At 46.0% G+C, this 24,409-nt stretch overlaps 1 protein-coding gene across 3 annotated transcripts in view; it reads left to right on the top strand.

The window, feature by feature from the left end:
• Positions 1-24,409, top strand: part of SH3KBP1 (SH3 domain containing kinase binding protein 1) — a 436,506-nt gene that overhangs the window by 368,663 nt on the left and 43,434 nt on the right. For all 3 annotated transcript variants that reach the window (XM_029240519.1, XM_029240521.1, XM_029240520.1), the window contains 4 exons: positions 497-604; positions 14,523-14,574; positions 17,299-17,379; positions 19,938-20,097. In XM_029240519.1, coding sequence (XP_029096352.1) covers positions 497-604; positions 14,523-14,574; positions 17,299-17,379; positions 19,938-20,097 — 401 coding nt within the window. The remainder of the gene's footprint in view (positions 1-496; positions 605-14,522; positions 14,575-17,298; positions 17,380-19,937; positions 20,098-24,409) is intronic.

The raw sequence follows: 24,409 nt of genomic DNA, 5'->3' as shown, positions 1-24,409 counted from the left end.
TTCATGATGACAGCTGTGCCCCATCAGCACGGAAAGGAGAGGGTACATTAATGAGCTTGCATACACTGTGAGTTTTCTTACGCTTGCCTGCCTGTCGCAAAGCCCTTCTTAATTTCGACAAGCTTTGTGACAGGCTAATCAGAGAGAACATTTGTGCGTGTGATGTTTTCTAACCCACGTTTTCAGTTAATGAAATAATTTTATTTCAGGAAAATTAAAATGAAGAAAATACGTATCCTCCTATCCTTAAGGGAAAAACAAAAGATCTTATTGATCTTAAGGCATCTACAGGCAACACTGGGTTTTGAATCCCAGCGGACAGCTCTAGCGCACTTAAGCTTTTGTTCTCCCGTCCGACTTTGGGGTTTGTGCTGATTTAGTCTTAGTAACCGTTGATAGCAGCCTCAAGGAAGGCTCCTCCATCTCTCTAGAAAGGGTGTCAGAGCTCCCTGTAGGGTGCTTACCCCATTTCTCACTCTGCTCTCCTGTTTCCTAGGACTGCATCGACGTAGGCTGGTGGGAAGGAGAGCTCAATGGCAGACGCGGAGTGTTCCCCGACAACTTCGTGAAGTTACTTCCTCCGGACTTTGAAAAGGAGGGGAATGTAAGTCTCTGTGGTTTGGATCTCAGTGCTCTGCCTTCTGTCAGAATTGTGGCTTCCATGATGGGGCTGGGGATGTGGGGTGGGGAAGTTTATTGTTGAAGAGCCCTGGCATTTTAGTTTCTTTGTTTTTTTTTCTTTATTTTATTTTATTTATTTTTGGCTGTGTTGGGTCTTCATTGCTGCACGCGGGCTTTCTCTAGTTGCGGTGCGCGGGGGCTACTCTTCGTTGCGGTGCGTGGGCTTCTCACTGAGGTGGCTTCTCTTGTTGTGGAGCTTGGGCTCTAGGCATGTGGACTCAGTAGTTGTGGCTCGTGGGTTCTAGAGCACAGGCTCAGTAGTTGTGATGCACGGGCTTAGTTGCTCCACAGCATGAGGGATCTTCCCGGACCAGGGCTCGAACCCGTGTCCCCTGCATTGGCAGGTGGATTCTTAACCACTGCGCCACCAGGGAAACCCCAGCATTTTAGTTTGATGGACCCGGGTTCTGAGCCCTCGGCTGCCCCATACCTGATATGTGTGAACAAGTCCATTAAGTTCCACAAGCCCCAGTTTCCTCATCAGTGCGCCTTATTCTAAGGGTTGTTGTGTGACTAAACAAGGTAATGTGGGTAAAGCACTTGGTGCAGTACCTGGAACGTCTAAGCACCCAAATAAACAGCAAGAACCATTAGGTGCTCCATTAGTAAGTGGATGGCCTGCATCCTGCGTAGCACGTCCTTGGGGGTAAAGTGGCCAATATTGTGGAAGTGGCTGAAAAGCACGTTGTTAAGCTGAGGAGACAGGGTGAGGCCTACTAAGCTTCCTAACTCTGTGTGTGGTGTGTGTGTGTGTGTGTGTATGTATGTGGACATAAATACACATGCATGCCCGTGTGTGTCTACATATATATATATATATATATACACCTCTGATCTGTGCTTTCTTTCTTTGTGGGAACCCATTTTACAACGCTGTGGTTTAAATGAGCCAGTCCATCTTTGTTCGCCTCACGCCAGGCGTGTTGTTTCTCTGATGACAATATAACAAAAAATGTTGAAAAGTTAGAAGCACTTTACATTCTAAGGGGGCAGCAGTTTGGTCTTTTCCAGCCAGTTCTACACCTCAGGGCTCTTTGGTCAGGCTTTCAGGTGACTTCTGCCCACCTTTCCCAGCCTGCATTCTGTTCATGCCCATGGGGGCTCCATTACTGGACCGTGAACCTTGACCCATCACCATTCCCATGGAGCTGAGGTTCGGGAAAGGTAACTACAGTACTGGTGGATTGGTTGCCAAGGATACTAAACAGCATTGATGGTGTATGCACTGCTTACATGAATGGATATGATTGTTCAAGGAGCCACATGGTGTAGGTTCCCACCAAGATTATGGCCTGTAGGTTGGTTTGAAGCCAAGGGCCACACCTTTTAGGCTTTTTGATAGCTTTCTTTCTTGTATTGTTTAGCTGAAGGATGCTCTGTTCCACATCTGTTATTCCCTCTAGGAATTAAGTTTGAGGTTCAGAGAATCTATATTCTGCTTCCCAGTGTTTTCTAGATCATTGAGACTTACTGCTGGTCCGTGGACCACACTTTATCAGCATCACCTGAAGCTTGTTAGAAATGCTCTGACCCCACCCTAGACCTGGTGCCTCAGAACCTGCATTTTATCAAGATCCTCAGGTGATCTGTTTACACATTACAGTTTGGGAAGCTCTAGTGTAGATACAGGTATCTGTCTAAGTGATGACACCCCCACCTTCTAGTTTCCAGCCATATTTTCGGAGGAGAATAAATCCACAGAACAGAGAAGAGCTCACCGTTCAGTAAAGACATTTTCCACCAAGCAAAATCATTTGACCCATTTTTGTTGATAATGATTGCCGTGGTGGGTTATCAGCTGACAGAATTCATCCTCGAGAAAAACAGACGCTAGCACTTAGTAATGACTATATAGTAAATGTTTAAAACAGTAAGACACAGGAATGAGGTTTGGCAAACATTTATGGAGTGCGGTGGTTGTGACTCTAGGCTGCGGCATTGAATAGACTTGGACTTGAATCCTGGCCCTGTCACTTAGCTGTTCTGTTCAAGGTCAACTCATTGAATGTTTCCTCAGTACACTCAGCTCTCGGTATCTGCGGGTTCTGCATCTGTGGATTCAATCAACCTTGAGTCAAAAATACTAAAAAATATATTTCAGGAAGTTCCTGAAAGTAAAACTTGAATTTCTTGAATTTGCTGTGCAATGACAACTGTTAACATAGCATTTACATTGTATTTGCAACCATTTATATAGCATTGACCTTGTATTAGATATTATAAGTAACCTAGAGATGACTTAAAGTATAGGGGAGGATGTGCATAGGTTATATGCAAATACTTGCCCATTTTATATGAGGGACTTGAACTTCTGTGGAATTTGCTGTCTGCGGGGGGTACTGGAAGCAATCTCCCACAAATACTGAGTAACGACTGTGTCCTCATCTATAAAATTGCAAGAATAATCATACCTACCTTGTTAAACTGTTGAGAAGATTGACTGAGATGATGCATATGAATTCCTTAGCACAGCGCCTGGTCCTTTGCAAACGCCCCATACGTGTTAACTATTCTGGTCTTTGTAATAATGACTATTAGCACAAGTTTTAGCTGGAAGGCTCCAGCTAAAACATTCAGTAATGATAGAAATCTGACTCTAGTTCATCAGATCAGCACGGAGTTACCTTGGTGAGCTTCCCTGGGGATCCAGATGCATCTAAGAACTTTGATGAATAGCCTTTAAAAAGAAATCTAGTGCCTTATAATATATATTTGCAGAGACAAGCAAGTACAGGATGGCATAACCTTCATGTCATTTTGCATATTTGGGAGGGGGGAAGATCTGCTGCCTGACAGTGATGTTTTATGTTTGTTCATTCATTCACTTTGTATCTGTTGGGTCCCTTCTTTGGGCTAGCTGCCGTGCTGGTTGATGGGAAGTGAAGAGGACACACATGGTCGCTGTCCTTGCGGGCTTAGTGTTGGGCAGCAGGGAGCCACCCAGACTACCCGCTTCACCCTTCTCCCTCATCTTTGCGAGCCTGGTAAAAGGTGTTCACATCCAAAGCATTTGGATACCAAGACCTTCATGGTGATGCCTCTCCCTTCAGCCAAGGCACCTTAGCAAGCACGCCCTCCTACCAGACATTTGCCGCCTCCTTGGTCCTGATGGAAGTAGTATGATTTCGAAGGCTGAGGTAAAATCTGGATAATTCTTTTAACAAATGGGCAAAGCCTGTGGTTGCCTACGTTGTAGCACCCTGCCTTCTAGTCCCCAGCCATATTTCAGGGGGGCAATAAATTCACTCAAGTGAGAGAGACTCCATGGCATACTTTTCTAGAAGCTCTGCTCTGTTACATAAGGTATTACAGGAGGACTCCTGCTAAGAGAGTGACGTTGTCAGTGATGAGCGGACTCGTCTTGGTTTGCTCAGAGGCATGCGTGCTCTTTGGGGCCCGTGGGCATCTTTCCCACCCCAGACAAGCAACCACCATCTCTTTGATAGGTCTTTTAACCTTGTTCCTAAGTAGCAGAAAACTCAGTTTTAGGGAAACAGTAGTTATACCTGTCAGACAAAGTAATACCTACAGCTGAGAAGCAATTGTATAATGTGACGTTTAGCTTTTAGCAGATTCAAAGTATTATATCCTTTTCGTCCCCTCTGGCCTATAAAACCCGCCAACCAGCTTTGCATTGGTTGTTACACCAGCCTTTAGAACTGCACCTGGAGTGTTGGTGAGTTTGTGACACCATGACTGGAGACAGGGCTGTTGTGTGCTGAGTTGACTGTGTAAAGATGATTAGAATCATTAACACAAATGCACTGTGTGAATGACAGAGTCTGAAACATTATTCTGCCATCAGTGTCAGCAGATGTCATCTTGTCTTGCCAGTAGCTGGGGTTGCAGTCATTCATCCAGAAAAGAGGACGATGTGTGATGATTAGGGTAGACAGGAGCAAACAGCATTATTCAACGGCAGACCTCTTGAATCAGTAGGCATCACCGAAGCATTCTGACGAAGCAGGTGTATTCTCTGCTCCGGTGCAGATTCAGGTGGTTACTACGGGGCCTTTTGGAACTCCTCGAGGTCTTTCTTTCAGAGGGTGCTCAGCACATTCTCTGTCACCGGGGTAGTAAAGACTTTGGGGCTTTTCCCCAAGATATTCCCAGAGAGCACCAGTCGATCTCTTGGTGCAGATTTTAGAGCAATTATATAAGCTATTTATGTGAGAACCTAGATTCAGTGGCTGCCTGTTTATTTTGAGCCTCGACAGTAAAATTGAATATTAGAATGGAAAGATTAAATATTCTGAGAGCTCTGATGAAGCGACGTGCATCCTTTGTTGTCAGGACTGAAGGAAAGCAGGGAACGTGGACTCTCTGAACTGCAGAAACAACATCTTCCTGTCATTAAAAAAAAAAATAGAACAGGTGTCCTGAAAGATGATGTTTCTGGAAGATAGTGTTTTAAGAAAGTCTCAGGATCCAGTTCTTTTAAAAGAAAGTGTTCAGATCACCAGAAAATGGTACTGTTCTTGCATGCACTGATTTGAGGGGCTCTTGTGAGCTTGTGCCATGTTGAAAACCAGGGCATTGCTGAGATTCCCAGAGGCGTTTCCCCAGTGAATGCTCTACAGTGGAGGGTCTGTCTCTCGGCCTCAGGGATACAGAACCCTGCCCTCAAAGACTTCTAAGGATGCCTGTAACTGTGATGCAGGCTCACATTTGCAAACTCACAGAGACTTACCGGGGGAGCAGACTGGCAGCTTACTAATCGCAACAGGAACTGAAATGTCAGCCCATCGGAAGCACATAGGTCTGCCTGCCCTGGGCATTTGCTCCCTCTCAGCCTGATTCCTTAAAAGCCAGATTCTATAGGAAACCACATTTACTTGGTGATTTCCAGGGAGAGCAAGGAATGAAAAGAAGAAGAGCTAGTTATTTTCACGAAGGGTCTAGCATGTCCAACTTGAGGCCCCCTCAGGCACCAGGGGGAAGAGTGAGCCAAGGGAACTGTATCTTGAGTTCACCTAAGCCCAGAGGATGCTGGCAAGAGCCCCGTACCTGTGACCTCAGCAACTCTCCATTTTTCTCTCTTTTCATGGCTGATCAGCCCCTTGCCATCCATTGTCCATCTCCAGACATACCGCGGTTCAATCAAATAGATTTCCCACATTCTCCATTACAGTTGAGTACCAACCTTAAGATTGTTCCGCGGGAGTTTTGTACGTTCCAAACTTTTATAGGAAAGGATGTATCTTTTTTTTTTGACATTTATCATGGTTTATTTTATTTTTTAATACATGTTTGATTTTTTTAACATCTTTATTGGAGTATAATTGCTTTACAATGGTATGTTAGTTTCTGCTGTATCACAAAGTGAATCAGTTATATGTATACATATATCCCCATATCTCCTCCCTCTTGCGTCTCTCTCCCTCCCTCCCTCCCTATCCCACCCCTCTAGGTGGTCACAAAGCACCGAGCTGATCTCCCTGTGCTATGCGGCTGCTTCCCACTAGCTCTCTGTTTTACATTTGGTAGTGTATATATGTCCATGCCACTCTCTCACTTCGTCCCAGCTTACCCTTCCCCCTCCCCGTGTCCTCAAGTCCATTCTCTAGTAGGTCTGTGTCTTTATTCTTGTCCTGCCCATAGGTCCTTCAGAACCATTTTTTTTTTCTTTAGATTCCATATATATGTGTTACCATACGGTATTTGTTTTTCTCTTTCTGACTTACTTCACTCTGTATGACAATCTCTAGGTCCATCCACCTCACTACAAATAACTCAATTCCATCTCTTTTTATGGCTGAGTAATATTCCATTGTATATATGTGCCACATCTTCTTTATCCATTCATCTGTCGATGGACACTTAGGTTGCTTCCACGTCCTGGCTATTGTAAATAGAGCTGCATTGTGGTACATGACTCTTTTTGAATTATGGTTTTCTCAGGGTATATGCCCAGTAGTGGGATTGCTGCGTTGTATGGTAGCTCTATTTTTAGTTTTTTAAGGAACCTCCATAGTATTCTCCATAGTGGCTGTATCAATTTACATTCCCACCAACAGTGCAAGAGGGCTCCCTTTTCTCCACACCCTCTCCAGCATTTATTGTTTGTAGATTTTTTGATGATGGCCATTCTGACCAGTGTGAGGTGATACCTCATTGTAGTTTTGATTTGCATTTCTCTAATGATTAGTGATGTTGAGCATCCTTTCATGTGTTTGTTGGCAATCTGTATATCTTCTTTGGAGAAATGTCTGGTTAGGTATTCTGCCCATTTTTGGATTGGGTTGTTTGTTTTTTTGATATTGAGCTGCATGAGCTGCTTGTAAATTTTGGAGATTAATCCTTTGTCATTTGCTTTGTTTGCAAATATTTTCTCCCATTCTGAGGGTTGTCTTTTCGTCTTGTTTATGGTTTCCTTTGCTATGCAAAAACTTTTAAGTTTCATTAGGTCCCGTGTGTTTATTTTTGTTTTTATTTCCATTTCTCTAGGAGGTGGGTCAAAAAGGATCTTGCTGTGACGTATGTCATAGAGTGTTCTGCCCATGTTTTCCTCTAAGAGTTTTACAGTGTCTGGCCTTACATTTAGGTCTTTAATCCACTTTGAGTTTGTTTTTGTGTGTGGTGTTAGGGAGTGTTCTAATTTCATTCTTTTACATGTAGCTGTCCAGTTTTCCCAGTACCACTTATTGAAGAGGCTGTCTTTTCTCCATTGTATATTCTTGCCTCCTTTATCGAAGATAAGGTGACCATATGTGTGTGGGTTTATCTCCTGGCTTTCTATCCTATTCCACTGATCTATATTTCTGTTTTTGTGCCAGTACCATACTGTCTTGATTACTGTAGCTTTGCAGTATAGTCTGTAGTCTGGGAGCCTGATTCCTCCAGCTCCTTTTTTCTTTCTCAAGATTGCTTTGGCTATTCGGGGTCTTGTGTGTTTCCATACAAATTGTGATATTTTTTGTTCTAGTTCTGTGGAAAATGTTATTGGTAGTTTGATAGGGATTGCACTGAATCTGTAGATTGCTTTGGGTAGTAAAGTCATTTTCACAATGTTGGTAATTCCAATCCAAGAACATGGTATATCTCTCCATCTGTTTGTATCATCTTTAATTTCTTTCATCAGTGTCTTACAGTTTTCTGCATACGGGTCTTTTGTCTCCTTAGGTAGGTACTCCTAGGTATTTTATTCTTTTTGTTGCAGTGGTAAATGGGAGTGTTTCCTTAATTTCTCTTTCAGATTTTTCATCATTAATGTATAGGAATGCAAGAGATTTCTGTGCATTAATTTTGTATCTTGCTACATTACCAAATTCCTTGATTAGCTCTAGTAGTTTTCTGGTAGCATCTTTAGGATTCTCTATGTATAGTATCATGTCATCTGCAAACAGTGACAGTTTTACCTGTTTTCCGATTTGGATTCCTTTCATTTCTTTTTCTTCTCTGATTGCTGTGGCTAAGACATCCAAAACTATGTTGAATAATAGGGGTGAGAGTGGGAAACCTGGTCTTGTTCCTGATCTCAGTGGAAATGGTTTCAGTTTTTCACCATTGAGAATGATGTTGGCTCTGGGTTTGTCACATATGGCCTTTATTACGTTGAGGTAAGTTACCTCTTTGCCTAGGAAAGGATGTCGCTTGCTTGATTCCCATAATGGCTAATCCACTGTAGGTGAATTTTGCTGATTTAACTCAGACCACATTCTCTTTACTAAGTTCTAAGGAGGCCCCTTACCTTAGTCCCCATCATCTGACAACCCAGTTATGGCACTGTCCTCGGCCAAAATTTTCTTTATTCCTAGTCACGTCCTTCAGCCTTTTGAGAACCACTCTTCTTCTCATTTTTGAAGATGCCCAATCAATTATTTTCCTGTTTTTAGTATTCTAAAAAGGAACAAATTTGTGCTTATAATAAGCAACATTATGAATAAAACTCACCTTTGACATTATTTGTCTGTACATTTAATTTTCTGAATTTCACCTGCAGAGATGGGGGTTGTCAAGGTGTTGATATTGCCCAAGTATGGCCTAACGACAGAGCCCTAGCTGAGTTTCCCTGACATGGCCTGGATGGCACTCCTTCTCCCTTCTCTGTTGGTACTTATAGCCTTTACTCTCCCAACTGAGCACCTCATTCAATATACGCTTGCCTGAAGTGATTCTCTCTCATCATGCCATCTGAACCGTGATCTCTTTGAAGGCAAACCTGCGTCCCAAGCTTCTCCTTCATAGGCTCTAACAGTGTGTGTCTTAGTTCAGGCTGGTATAACAGAATACCATAGACTAGATGCCTTATAAACAACAGAAATTTCCCACACTTTTGGAGGCTAGGAAGTCCAAGATTTGGCATCTAGTGAGGGCTCACTTCCTGGTTCATCGATAGCTGTCTTCTTGCTGTGTCCTCGCGGTGAGGGAACTCTCTGGGGTCTACTTTATAAGGGCAGTAATCTCATTCATGAGAGCTCCACCCTCATGACCTAATCTCTTCCCAAAGGCCCCATCTCCAAACACCACCACATTGGGGATTAGGTTTCAACATAAGAATTTTGTGTCCATTCAGTGGACAAATATTCAGTCCTTAGCAGCATGCTTGGTATATGGTTGGCACTCAGGAATCCCTTGTCCTTTGGTCGTCTGGTGACAAGGTGTACCTTCCTTTCCCTCTGTCCCTCCCCTCTTACTAGCTGCTCGCTCCTGTGGTAGTATGAAAGAGGAGCAAGGGTAGAGGGAGGGGCAGAAAGAAGCCAGGTCCCTTGTCAGATTTGTCTTCCCAGACAAAGGGGGGCCCAGATCCATCCATCCGCGTGTGAGGTCTGGGCATGGAGTCGAGGCACCACTTTCAGGGTGGGGTAGATGGCATGAAGAGGTAAGCCAAGGGAGTGAACTGAGAGAGCATCTTAGAGAGAAACCGAACACCAAAGCCTGGGTGACCGCCCGACAGGCTGGCAGTCTAGATGGGTCCAGCCAAGAGGGAGACCATGCATGTAGTCCACCAGCCCGGAGGCCAAGGAGAGGAAGAGAGAGAGACCCTGCCAAGAGCAGATTTTGTGGTAGCCCCCGGTGATCTCCTGTGCTGGGGACTCTGTAGGGTGCAGAGGGGCATAGCCCCAGACGCACTCTTCAAACGTGCTGCCAATCCACCAGGGACAGGAGAGGAAAGGGCAGAGTGGAGGCCCCTATGTGTTTCTAGAGCCATGAGGGGTACCCTGGTCAGGAACTGTCCGTTTGTGTCCCCTGTCCGGCCTCACACAGAGACACCTCCAGAGAACTTAGCTAGATGCCTGGAGGAGGGCTTCCCAAGACTCAAAATCAAGCTGAAAATTGCTTCCAGAACCTTACCATGTTCCTCTCACAAAGCCCCCTGAAGGGTTCCAGCCATGAGGAGTCTGCTCCTCTGGTTATTTTCAACAAGTCACATGTCTGGGCCCAGAGCTCTGAAGGCAAACTGGCTTGAGGGGCCAAGTGGCAAATCCTAATTCCTGCCAGGGAGGACAGTTGAGCCAGCTGACGTGCTCCTTCGCTTGGGGCTGGCCAGAGTTGCCAAACAAAGGGCAGAATCAGTTATGAAATCCTTTAGCAGGAAGCAAAACTTGCCTTCCTGCTGTCTTCACTCCAGAACATTCAGATCTATTTCCTTCCCGGTAATAACGGTAAGAAAGGAAATCTAGTCCATGTATCCTTTGAAGGATGGTGTTTGCTTCTGTGTCCAAGCCAACAGATCTACACGCAGGGAGATGCACACGTACGTGCACCCAGGCCTGTGTGCCCTGCACGTGTGAAGACCACGGAAGACATTCTGCTCTCCCAGAAATCAGAAAACGTTCGCCCATTGACTTTCTTAAGAACATTTTCATGTTTTGCTAGTCTGAACACTGAGCGATGTGAGTCCTGGGGCCATTTTAGCTCCCACCTAGCTGTTAACATGGCCCCCTCTAGGCCTCAGTTTTCTCAGCTTACAGGGGACCCTCTGATCACTCAGAGCTCTGACGTCCTCTGTTCTTAGCACCGACCTGGCAGTTGAGCAGGATGATGCCACCTGGGCCTAGAGCTAGAGTGTTTTATTTTCACTGTGGAGGGAGGAGAATAAATAGAACAAGTGCCTCTAAAAAATTCATGACTTATAAAAAGAAACGAAATTGAGTTATTTGTAGTGAGGTGCACGGACCTAGAGTCTGTCATACATAATGAAGTAAGTCAGAAAGAGAAAAACAAATACCATATGCTAACACATATATACGGAATCTAAAGAAAGAAAAAAAGGTCATGAAGAACCTAGGGGTAAGACGGGAATAAAGACACAGACCTACTAGAGAATGGACTTGAGGATATGGGGAGGGGGAAGGGTAAGCTGTGACGAAGTGAGAGAGTGGCATGGACATATATACACTACCAAACGTAAAAGAGATAGCTAGTGGGAAGCAGCCGCATAGCACAGGGAGATCAGCTCGGTGTTTTGTGACCGCCTAGAGGGGTGGGATATGGAGGGTGGGAGGGAGACGCAAGAGGGAGGAGATATGGGGATATACATATATATACACGTATAGCTGATTCACTTTGTTATAAAGCAGAAACTAACACACCATTGTAAAGCAATTATAGTCCAATAAAGATGTTAAAACAAATTCATGACTTAAAATACTTGACTGAGGTGAAAGGATGTTTCTGTCTGCGTACCTGCAGGAGCTAGTTAATGCTGGTAAATTCAACAGAGAAGGCGTTGACCTACTGCTTAACCTGGAAAATCAGTTGCGTGATGTGCTTATGTCTTTTTGTTTGAGAATCATGAACTCCCATAATGAATTTTCTACTGCCACATTTTTGCTACCGATTTACCCACTCTGCCTTCTCAGTTCTCACTGCCCTGTCTTCCTGTGGCATTAAAAGAAAAAAAAAATCAGGGGAATTCCCTGGTGCTGCAATGGTTAGAACTCGGTGCTCTCACTGCCGGGGCCCAGGTTCGATTCCTGGTTGGGGAAGTAAGATCCCGTGAGCTGTGAGGCACGACCAAAAAAATGAAAAAGAAAAAGAAAAGAAGAAAGATCATTGTCAGCTCATGTGAATACTTTATTAATCGTTTGTGGAGTGGTCTAGAGCTACAGGGAACCCTGACCCTGGTTTTTGTTCCAAATTACCTTAGAGTACATCTGCTTTGAAAAATGTGGCATCATTTCTCATCTAAGGAGGCAGGAGGGCTAAGTTTGATGGAATCAGGGCCAAAGTCAGTCAAGGAAAAAAAAAAAAAACAAGCAGGACAACTTGTAAACCTCCTCTGCTACTAAGCAAAGCAGGCACCTGGCCAGCGTTGATCAGGCCTGGTGAACGCTAGCCAGGCAGCTCACAAACCGCTGCTTCCTTTCCAAACTGCCCCACCTGCCTCCGCAGCTGCTAGGGCTCCCGACACAGCCTCACACCCCTGCCTGCTTCCTCCGCCCTCCGAGCAGGCACTTGGCATGACCACGCTCTCCACACGCTGTTGGGGAGCACAATACTTCCCGTCCCCTCTCTCGGTGCCCCTCCGCCCTGCCCTGTTGCACTTCGTGTATTACATGCCAAATCTGACACAACACTAAGGGTTTTTTTTTCTTTGCACAGTAATCTTGGAAAATATGATGACTTGTAGTTGTCTTTTCTTATTTGAGGCCCTGTGGTTTGAGGCAGGGTCGCTGGGGGAGCGGCCTCAGTAAGAGGAGGCTCATGTGAAATTGGTTAGAAAAATGTTCCAACAACTGAAAGTGAGGAAGCCGTCCAGGGGGTGGGCATTGCTGGGGCTGAGCTGGGAAGAATTAGGCCACGGGGTGTTGGCAGCTTCCTGCATAAGAAATTACTCTGATCCAGAGGTAAAGGAAGGTTAATTGGCAGAGTTTCAACTTCATTAGGTAAACACAGATCTGCCCCCAGTCTAATTTCTACAGACAGAGAAGAGAGGAAGGAAAAAGGAGTCAGGGTAGAGAGCTGGAAGGGACTGGCAACAGGGGAAGAGTCGTAAGCTCTGGGTGGAGGGCCTGTACCCATGCGGAGGTGGCCCTTGGAGCGTCCTTCTTTCTTTTTTTTTATAATGAAGTTTGGATGCATATAAACAGTACAGAAAAATATTAAGAAGGAAACACATATGCACTCATAATCCTACAAGAGATCAGCCCTATAAATTTCTTTCTTTCCAGTCTTTTTCCCTTTCTGAATATATTGTAACATGGTTGAGCTCATACTGTAGCTGCAATTCAATACCCCTTTTTTTTCCCCTTAATGTTGACATACTACAGTTTCTTGTGCTTTTGTAAACTCTGTGTGGTTTATGGCCGTGAGATGGTTTGTCTTGTGGATGCCCTCTGGCAGGATGGCCCCTTCACAGTGGTTAAGAGCATTCCTGTGGGGCAGATAGCCTTGGACTGGACTCTTGGCCCCCTGCCCCGTTTACTAGCCTGGTGACTTGGGGAAATGACTTCATCTCTTGAAGCCTCAATTATTTCATCTGCAAAATGGGCATAATAATATCACTCCTTATAGAGCTGTCACGAGGATTGGGCAAGGCAGTGCTTACTGACTCCCTCTGTGAAACCGCTTCCTCCTAAGAGGGAAGTAATATTATTGTTTTACAGATGAGAAATTTCATCTAGGTGAGGTCACTTGCCCAGGGTCCACGGCTAAAAACTGAGCCAGGATGTGTAACGGCAGCCACATTCTGAATCCCCGCCTCTTGCCCACCATATTATACTCTTACTTGGGGTCACTTGGCCAAATCACCCAACTAGTAAAGAGCAGAGTCGAAATGTCAGGTCCAGAGCCTACGTGCTGTGATGCTCCCTGAGACAGTTCTGTGTGGGTCTCGTATTCTGTGGGTTTTACTTAAAACCATTTCTTCCTGTGTCCTGGTACTGCATCAGGCACCGGGAGGCACTGGTGGGTCGGGCTGAGGATGGTCGGGTGCTTTTGCTGGTCACATCAGTACTTTTTCAGCATGCAGAAGAGAGTCCATGGAGCTTTTTTAAAGTCACAAGTATATGATACCCAGAGAGGGTCAGGACAGGTGTCAGCAGCAACATGGATCATATGCTCAAACCCTCCCCATTTCCAACTTTCCTTAATGATGTTGATGATGAGATGTTTCTCTCCTTGCCTTTGGTCCCCTTTTCCCCTGTGCAAGAATGGTGCCCAAGAACTGTGCCCTGGCTGGACTCTAGGCCCTAGGACATTTGCCAAGTCCAGCCTGTCTCCCACCTACAGCGAATCCTGGGTGAGCAAGGAGATGCCGTTGATTACATTGCTGCCTCATTCCCTCCAGAATGATGGGGTGTGAGAGGAAAACAAATAGTGGCTGATATGCAAAGAAACTCCATTCCAGTTTCCAGGGTATGACTGGTCTGTGGGGGAACCTCACAAATGGCCTACCAGCCTTGGGGTGAAAAGGGGAAGAAAGCTTAGAACCCTACCCAGCCACAGGGGCCCCTCAGCCTGCATGTTGTTGCAGGTCCCACATCCAGAGCGGATCTAATTTAGAGCCATCCCAGTGACTCTTTCTGAATCGCTTGGTTATTCAGCAGATTAAATCTTAATTGCAAATGCGGTTTCAGCGTAGGAGTACCATTGTGCTTGCTGGTTTCAGGCCATTTTTGCTGAGCCGCGCTTTTCCAGAAGGCTGTTACAAATTTAGAAAGGGGGAAATGGTATTTCATTTGTCCATCAGAGCTTTGTTTTGCAGACTGAATTTATTTTAGTGCCTGTTTAAAGGTGCCAAAACCTGACATCCCTGGAGAGAGAATTGCTCAATTTTTTTGGAGAGCTTCTCTGGACTGTCCAAACTACATCTAGAAAACACTGTCTGTGGTCCTTATGTGAGAGGCCAGGCCTGCCAACAATCTCATGTGGTATCATTTTGATTAATTTTTCAGAGACCCAAGAAGCCACCTCCTCCATCGGCTCCCGTCATCAAGCAAGGGGCAGGTAATATACCTTTCACTTCCCGTCAACACACTGTCTTTCTCTTACTGTTTTCCCTAACAAAGAAACATATCATTAAAATGTATCCCTGATACAGCCTCCCAAAGAGAATGACCAGAAAGACTTTGTTTCGGAATAAACCAGTTTTGTTTGCTTTGTTTTTATTTTTTTAATAAACCCCTTTTGTGGAGAGAGGAACTGGTTGTCTGCTTTGCCTGTGCCTGCCCATCGAGGGTCAGCCTGGGGAGAGCTGCTTCCCGTGGGTCACAGCTTCACTGGGCATGTATAGCAGTGCTGAATTTTCAATTTCTGTCCCGGGTGGTTAACCAAAATTTGTACTTACTTCACTTGCCCCAAGCAACAAAAAATGTTTTTCTAGCAATACTTTCCCTCCCTCATGATGCTTTTCTATTCTGGAAAAGAATCCAATTAATTCACTTTTTCTGTGTGGCTCAGATGTTAAGGTTGAATACTATAGGAAGACTTGATGTCGTTGGACACTTGGTAACTCATTGTACACTGGCGTCTCATACATAAAGATGAGCATTCCTAGTTCCCAATAGAACTCCTCTTTATCATTGTTAAAACAAATTTTAGGGAGAAACTCCTCCGTGAATAACTAGTTAAGTGGCATTTTAAAAAATTAACAACTAAAACTGAAGAAGAGTAGGGGTATTTTTAATTCTACACATGCATAGTTATGATATTTCTGTAGCATTTAAAGTATGAATACATTTCCAGATTGGTTTATTCAACAGATTTATTAGGAGTGATTTTTTCCCGTTCTTTTGGCCCACCAAGTTGGGGGGAAAAAATCAGCTTGACCTCACATTCCTTTCCCATTCCCTTCAGCATAGTTGAGAATTACAGAGATTAAGCCCCCAAATGGGATGTTAATTACATCTCCTGCTCAGCCCCCATCCTTGTTTGTGTTGAGCAGTTTAATTTTGCCACCTAGTGGTTCTGGCTGGATAAATATTTTATTTTGCTGAAATTAAAACAGACTATTGATTTGCTTTTTTTCTGAAGATCCTTTTCCATAGAAGCCTTGGTGACAGGTTAGAGACCAAGGAGGTGAGTTGAGTGGTCCCAGGCTCAGGTGGCCTAGAATGTAACTACGGTTGAATTCTTCATGGTAGTAGGACCGTCAGTTCCTCCTGTGTCTCTAGGAATGGTACTGGAATTCTTCATTAGCGTTAGGAGACCAGAGTGTAGCATGGTAGGCAAATTCTTATCCTTTTAAGACAATTTGAAAAGGTTGTGCTGGATCTCTAGGGGCAAAGCATGATGGCATTTAATCTTCCTAGATTACTACTACTGCTCGTTTATCCTGCTGTATAATCTTGGGAACTGCTTTGTAATGGGGAGGTAGATATTCCTGTTTTCCTTGTGTTTGGTTATTTGACGAAAAAAATCAGATACAGAATTGATAGAAATCAGATACAGTGTTTAACTTGTAGTGAGTCATTAAAGAGTTAAGGTGAAGTGTGTGTTCAGTGGATTTTATTTTAAGTTCTTTTGGCTTCTGATGCTGTGTAATTGAGATTTTAGTACCAAGCACACATCCATAGGGTTGGTCATATAAGGAGTTTGTCAAGCACTCAACCAAGTCCATAAATCAGAGGAGTACTTGTGATGCGTTTCATGCTTTAGCTATTTTCCAAGTACTCTTACGGACCTGAGGCCGCTGACACTGATGAAGTTCCCTGGTGCGGGAAGCAGCTGTGGTCCAGGCGTGTAAAGAGGAAGGGTGAATTGGCACATTTGGGAAAATGTAATACCTGAGGGATTCAGATGCAAAGGACCTAGGGAGAACCACCGTATCTTCTCTGTACATCCCTCCACTTAAAAATGTGTTTAAGAGGTAACAAACTACCAGTTATAAAATAAATAAGTCACAGGGACGTAATGTACAGCATGGGGAATATAGTCAATAATATATATATCTATATATATAGATATATATATAAGTTTTTTGTTTGTTTGTTTGTTTTTTTGCGGTACGCGGGCCTCTCACTGTTGTGGCCTCTCCTGTTGCGGAGCACAGGCTCCGGAGCGCAGGCTCAGCGGCCATGGCTCTTGGGCCCAGCCACTCCACGGCATGTGGGATCTTCCCGGACCGGGGCACGAACCCGTATCCCCTGCATCGGCAGGCGGACTCTCAACCACTGCGCCACCAGGGAAGCCCATAGTCAATAATATTTTAATAACTTTGTATGGTGTGTAATGTATAAAAATATTGAATCACTGTGTTGTACACCTGAAACTAATATAATATTGTAAGTCAACTAAACTTCAATTTAAGAAAAATACACGTTCTAGTTACTATTGCTGCGTAACAAACCACTCCAAATTTGGTGGCATAAAACAGCAATCTTCTTATGCCCGTGGATTTGTTTATTTATTTATATACATTCCCCACCCTCACCAAGTGGTCTCCTGTGACTACTTTGATGCATAAGGAAGTCAGATTTAAATATCAATAAATATTAGTGGTGTTCTTGTAAATGAAGGATGCATAGGCAGGCAAACTTAATGACATATGCCAGAAATGGCTTCTGCTCCGTTTCTAAGCAGCTTGTGTTTGCCAGATAACACCAGCACTCAGCTTAGGAAAGAAAAAAACCTATTGACTTTGCTGTACCTGATAAATATTTAAAACGCTAGTGCATCTAATAAATGGATGGGGGAAACATTTCCTAATCGTTGCCATCCTTTCCCCGCCAGGTACCACTGAAAGAAAACATGAAATTAAAAAGATACCTCCTGAAAGGCCAGAAACGCTTCCAAATAGAACAGAAGAAAAAGGTATGAGATCAGGTCTTCGTTGGCACTTCTAGAACGGCAAGAGACAGAGCTGTCTGTCACAGGGCTAGGTCCCTATTACCCACAGAATTTGCTTTTTCTTGGGAGTATGGTGATTATGGTTTTGTTTTGATTGCTTTTAAATTTCCTGTTTCTAAAGAAATAGGAGAGAGGGTTATGTGGTGCTTCTTTGGGCTGGCATTTCTCATCAAATGAAAAACAACCAGCCTACTCACTTAACACATTGGGGCTCTTCCATCCCAGTCTTCCTGCCATCACCGCCCTCCCCACACCAGCGGCATCCTGAAGCCCGCATGCCGACTGTAAGTTCCTAGAGGGCCCCGCCGCCGTACCAGCCACGGTTCCCAGCCAGCCTAGTGCCCCAGGTGCTCATTAACTGCCGATGGGTGGGTGTGGCTTAGAGAAATTCCCATCCAGACCAATGAAAGCTGTCAGTCACTGCTGGGCCTTTGACGCTGGCTACTATATTGCAGACACATGTCCTCGGTCAGGACTGTTGAGGGAGGGGGTGGCATGGCAAAACTGGGAGAAGCAGCCCAGTGCCCACAGTCCCCTTAACGGGGTCAAAAATGTCATTTTCAGGGAAGTACCGTAACCTGTATCACACAGTCAGTTTTATGAATGTGTTTGACTCCTATGGTCTGCGTGTCCCTCCCAAAGAAATCTGCATGCTGTGGAAGGACTCATTTTATTAGGTGTCTAAGATTTGATTGATCACACATTTTTACAGGGAAAGTGTTACGTTATTACTATGAACAGGAGGCAGAGCAAATTCCATTTTAAAAAGCAGTTATTTGTAAGTCACAAGAGAAATGCTGAATTAATGAATGTAATTATTTGGAGATGCTCCTGGGTGGTCTCATGAAATTTTATTGTGAAATTTAATATTTTATATCAGCCTGCCAGAAGTTTTGCCAACATCGCGAGTTCTTAGGAAGTTACACCTCTTTCTTTCACGGTGGACAGTTAAAACTTGAGCTGTGGAAGCTCATTGTGAAGGCCAGGTCTGCGTCACAGATCAATGAAAAAATAGCTATTGAGTGTGTACCATACAAATAGTTCTTTGATAAAAGTGTGCGTGTTGTGACATAACCAAACACCGCCTCTGTCCTCACGGAAGACACATGGCTGGTTTTGGGCTCATAGCCAGGCTCTGTGATGAGGACACTGCCTGCTCTGTTCCATGGTGACTAGCATATGTACTCGGCTTACGTGTGAACAACCACCCTAGTTGGTTGGCCAAGTGGCCACACACTTCTGCTTCCTTCCCCTCCCGTGATGCCTTGTTCTGTGCCGCAGTGGGTCAGGAGACAGAAGCCCTGGTCAGAAGCAGCAGGGAAGACAGCAAACCAGCCCCACCTTGAGGCTTGGCCTCCCTAGTAGGTGGGCACGAACCCTCGCTCCCATTCGTTCTGCAGGCTGCTGGAGCTCCCGTCCATCCCAGGAGGCAGGAGGAATCCCCCCTCCTTTGTATTTTAGCGGAGCCCTTCCTCCTCTGGTGCCTCCTCTGGTCCCTGCGGACCAGTAAAAGCGTTCCCAGCATTCCTGGATGGAGCAGGTTCCCTTATTGAAATATTGTGGGGATGAGCAGTGATGTCTGTACAATACCTGATGGGCTTTTTAAAGCTTTGCCAATCTGCCTGGTCACCCAAACGACGTGAGTTTGTGTTTGCAAGTAAAACGTGTTCACAGTTCCAACTTCTAAGTGAGCACAGGGATGTTGCCTGTCCTCCAGTGGGCAGCTCTCTGAAGCTCTACCTTTACAGAGAAACATGGGGACATAAAACATGAAGCTGCCACCAAGCACTGCCCAGTTTGGCACCAGATCTGGCTTTAACTTCTTTCTAATAGCTCCGACACCCAAAACCCTCAGAAACCAAATACCTGTGAAGTCCCAGTTTACCTTCCAAGGTGAAACTGTGCACAGAAAGAATCCAGAACTAATTGTTGGCTCCTGGTGCTTTACACAGGCTGACCTGGGAGACGTCAGGCCTCTTTCCTCTGCACACCCAACAGGTCCCGCTGGTCATTGACCAAACCCATCAGCCATTTACCGAGCACCTGCTCAGTGCCAGGCACCATGCGGGTTCTAGAGAGATGGCCAGACGTGGGCCCTGCCCGTGGGGGCTGACTGCCTGCAGGCCATGCCAAGCATGCAGACACCCAGAGAGTACTCAAGTGGAGCCTGTTTATAAGGGGCTGTCCTTCGCAGCTCAGGAGAGGGACTAGGAAAGTCTGCCTCTGAGGGTGGGTCCAGCCGTTGAGAAGGGAACATGACCGTGTCACATTTCAGCCAGGCTAAATGTGAGTAGGCCCCATGAAGTATGAGTAGGAGTTTTCCAAGGGTGGTCAATGGCCGGAAGGGCCCATAGGTCTTTTTCTAACTTGACCAAGAATAGATGATGCTCTTCGCCTTCCATCCTGACCTTGGCAAACAGCGTCAGTGATTTTTTTTAAGCAGAAAACAAGCAGTCTTCAGTACTGTCACTTACACTAGTTCTATCTGTCTTCTTTATGCTTCTTTAAACAATGACTTAAAGAAAGACCAGAGAGAGAGCCAAAACTGGATTTACAGAAGCCTTCTGTTCCTGCCATACCGCCCAAAAAGCCGCGGCCACCCAAGACCAATTCTCTCAGCAGACCAGGTGCGCTGCCCCCGAGGAGGCCGGAGCGACCAGCGGGTCCCCTGACCCATACCAGGTACTGCTCCGCTCTTGACGCTGGGGCGGGGGCGGGGGCAGGGCAGCCACAGGACGCTGGACTCCAGCCACTTGGGTCCTTGCTCCCATGCTCAGGCAGAAGCGGGTGTGAGGCTGGGGACCGCAGCGTGGGTTTCAGGATTAGAGATGAGAATCCAGGTCCTGGCATCTAGGCCCTGCTCATGCGTGGGGATTCCCCCCTGTGCTTCCTTAGAGCAAGGCCAGCTGCCCTTCCAACCGGAAGTGCGGGTGGCATGCCCGCCTTCGCTCCGGATGTCCTGCTGGCTTGGGTGCGTGCGTCTCACTGGCAGCTCCATCTCCTGGCCCTCTCCCTGCTCTGGGATGGCCCCCTCCACACTCCCAAGCTCCCTCTGCTCTTGCCTGTGCAGCCCTATTGTGGGACGCAGGACCCAGTCTGGCAAATGTTGTCTTAGTGTCCATGTCCACGGACTATGAGACCCTCAAAGGCAAGGGGCATGCTTCGTTCAGGCACGAGTTCCGAGACGGGCCTGGCAAAACTCAAATTTGTTCACTGGCTGGCTGGACACCTGTGTTAGTGATACGGAATCAGAGTTGGACATTGTGCCTTCCAGACCTGAGATGCCCACCGCAAAGGACAAGGAAGTGTCACGTTCTCTCCACAAGTTCATTGCTGGAACTTTCTACCATTACATGCATATTATACGTGTTGATGTAATATACTGGAGCAAGTCGGTGGCCTAGAGGTCTTTACATGGACCTGTAAACACACAGTCACTCACCAAATTTTTGTTCTTCTGAGCTAAGTTTGCATGGTGAGAATCTTATGGGGCTTCAATGTCCTCGTGCTAGAGTCAGGCAGGCTTCCAGGCTCATGTCATAGTAGGAGTGGGAGCCCCAGCAGGTCACTGCCCCTCTCTCCTCACCTTCCCTGTCTGTACATTGTGGATGAGCATGGAATGCATCTAAAAGGATGGAAGGATATAATTTCCGAGTATGTAGCCTCGGGCCTGTAAATCAACTTTACTTTCACTGTCTTATTTATGATTGTGTATCAAACTGGGTATACTGGAGTGAAACAAAAATAGCTCATGTACATTTTAGAAAAAATTTTAAATCGTGGTAAAACACACATAACACAAAATTTTCTCAGGTATGTGAGCCCATTGGAGGAGTGGCTGGCTCACTTGTGTCATTCGGCAGGTGTCCCCCCAGATCCAGTCAAACAACTGCTCCCCTATGATGGCCCCAGGGGAAACTAATGGGACCAGGGCCACTGTTGAGTGGGTCAGGCCCCTACGTGTCGTGTCCTCTTCTGCTGACGGACATGCGCACGATGAGGCCGCTTGCCAGCCCCAGTGACCTTAGCAAGGGCCACTTCAGTAGCGTGGTCGGCCCAGAGCTCGCACTTCAGAAGGAAAAGTTTATATAAACCTAAGTGCTTCCAAAGAGAACACGAGCTCCACAAACAGGGAGGAGGGAGCAGCAGGGGTCGTACATCGCTTTGTGGTGGGTGAAAGGAGAGCAGAAGCCACGCTCTGCCAAATTCTTATAGTCTTCCAGGGACCACAGGCATTTCGATGAAGTCAGTAACGATTTCCAGAATATTCCTGCTGCTCTAATGATCCGATCCGAAGCGAAGTGCGGTTCCAATGGCTTCTGCGCCTTCAAAGGCTGCTCTCAGCCATCTCGTTAGGAGATAGGTGCAGGCCTTGCGAGCCATCGATTAGACCTGCACGGGAGCGGGGAATGAATGATAACCTCCGACCCCCTGGGCTCACAGAAGCCCCATTTTCCTCCCGCCTCTGCTGAGCCCTTCCCCACCTCCAGCCCTCCCAAGATCCAGCTGTGGATCAGAAGAATGAGCCACCGAGGAAGATGCGTGAGAGGGGTTTGTACAGAAGCCAGTGGGAAGCATAACTGTTCTTTACATTGTGTGTGGCATCTGAGCGGCCTGGGAGAGGGTGGGCAGTCCCCGACCTCCCAAGCTCCCAGGGCACTGGTTTGCAGAAAGGAGGGAGTGAGAGGCAAGCCCCACGCTTCCTTCCTGCCAATCCCTGGAAGTGGCAGCCCCGGGCAAGGCTGGGAGCATTTGAGGAGCCGGTACCTTCTCTGACCGCTTGCACAGCCAGTTGAAGGGAGGATGGTGCCTGCTCTAACTTGGTGGTTCTTAAACTTGAGCGTGCATCGGCGTCACCTGGAGATCATGTTCAAACACATTGCGGGGCCCCACCCCCACGGTCGTTGATCCAGCAGGTCTGGGAATCGATGATGCCGGTCCACATCCACGCTGTGAGAATCTCAGGTTTTTGACAGTGCCACCCTCCTTCCCTGGCTGCCTCTCGTGCATCCGTTAGTGCTCCCCGACTTAAGTGCCCAGTTAGCACGCCCCTCTTCTGGAAGCCTTCCCTTAACTCTCACGATTGCTCTCTCCTCCAAACGCCTGACACCCCGTGTTTAGCCTGGTGCGGGGCCCCATGCTCTGCCACTTGGGATGCTCACACCCCCGGACTCCTTTACCAGATTTAAAGCAGATCAAGAGTGTGTTTTGTCATCTCCACATGGTTTACGGGGTTGAGCATATGGTAGTGGCTCATTTAATACACTTGTTGAATGCCATGGTTCCTAAGAAGGGGGGGAGGTGCCAGTGCTTACATTTTGTTCACTTTTGCTCTCCTGTCATCCTTCCCAGCCCCTGTGCAAGCTCTGTAGCATGTGCGTCTTATGTTCTAAGTCACGTAGTGTGCCATGGATTTCAACATAAAAAAATTTAAGAAGATCGAAGAAGGGCTTGCTGTTTCTCAGTATCTCATGCACTTCATATTTTTTGCTAAGCAGTTACATCGGACAACCAACCCGTATACTGGTTTATGAACTTGTTTTGTTCCGCCAAGGTAGTTCAGGTAGGAATGTTAACAGTCAAACAGTTTTGTGTCGGTAGTCCTCCAAGAAGGGGTATTGTCTGCTGTGCAAACCCAAATCCTCGCCAGGATTTACCTGACTGGATGGGTAGATGGGCGGATGGATAGACAGATGTTTGAACACATGGACACACGGTCACCGTTTGCTGTTCTTACTGGGCATGAGGCATTGCCGCTCCAGCTGCAATGTCTGGGCTCAAGCTTCCTCTCACCAGCCAGAAAGCTCACTGCCAAATGTGGCTTCCAGAAGAGATCAATTTCTTTCTATTTAAACAGGGACTAGCATCTTTTAGAAAAAGGAATACCTAAGTTTAGGAAGAGGGGAGTCATTTTTAGATGCGTTTACTTAACAGAAATAGATTGAGGGACTACTGTGTGCCAGGCACTGCTCTGGATCTTAGTAACGGTGGGGCTCGGCCATTATAGATTCTGGTCTTCAGGAATCATGTCGAAAGGAACTAGGACACCTGCGCGATTTTGTGTCCATCTGAGCAAGTAGCACCATGCCGTTACCATACTTACTTCCAGATAGTAAATGTAGGTAGAAATTTAACAGAAAGAAAGAGACTTTTTCCAAAAAAATTTAGTACCAGAGTTGATTTAAAAATTCAATGATGATAGGAGATTCCCCTAGGTCATAAGTGCCTTTGTTTGAAAGTCTGTGCTTTGGGGATGCATCAGTTATTATCTCACAGCATAAAGACAGCGCCTGCTGGTCTCGTCCAGCCCACCATATAACTAAGGTAGTCGTGGTACAAAGAGCATTCTGTCTACCTCTATCTTCACACTTGAGAAAGTGGAGTCTCAAAAGTATAGCGCCTACTCACTTGTTTTGATATTTGATCATAAAGATATTTCAAATGACAGAATATACCTAAACTTTTGTGTGTGTGTGTGTTGTATACACACACACTGACATGTGACGTTATATGTCTCATAATGTGCATTATCGATTTAATAAAGATGGGGTGAGAAACCCCCATGAGAAGAGGCCCTGAAACTTGGGAGAAGGGTCCAAAAGAAAAAAAAATCCAAGGAAAAGCTGGAAAGAAGCAGGCTGTCCTGAGCCCTAGCAGTTTGCATGCAGCTAGAGGCAGCGAGCCAGAAACCTGAGGGGCAGAGCAGGTGTGTGCCTTCAAAAGAAAATAAACCCGATGGGGAAAGAGGTAGAAGCAGGCTGAAGAGACCAGAACAGGTTTGTTAATATTCCCAAACATGGACACCCAAGTTGTAAATAATCTCATTTTCTTCCCAAAGAGCGGGCAAGTGGGAGCAGGACCTTTGGCCCAAATTGCCAGGGAGCCGTGCCTGTTGTCCGCTGCAGTACAGAGCAGCCAGCGCTCTGAGTGGAGGGGCAGGCAACTGGCAGGGCGGGGACGGGCGGGGCTGGTGGAGGCGGGGCTTGAGTGATAG

The sequence above is a fragment of the Monodon monoceros genome, unplaced genomic scaffold (genome assembly GCF_005190385.1).
Source record: "Monodon monoceros isolate NGI ecotype Baffin Bay Population unplaced genomic scaffold, NGI_Narwhal_1 Super_Scaffold_22, whole genome shotgun sequence".
In the NCBI taxonomy this organism is placed as follows: domain Eukaryota; kingdom Metazoa; phylum Chordata; class Mammalia; order Artiodactyla; family Monodontidae; genus Monodon; species Monodon monoceros.
This window is presented reverse-complemented; position numbering and strand designations above follow the sequence as displayed.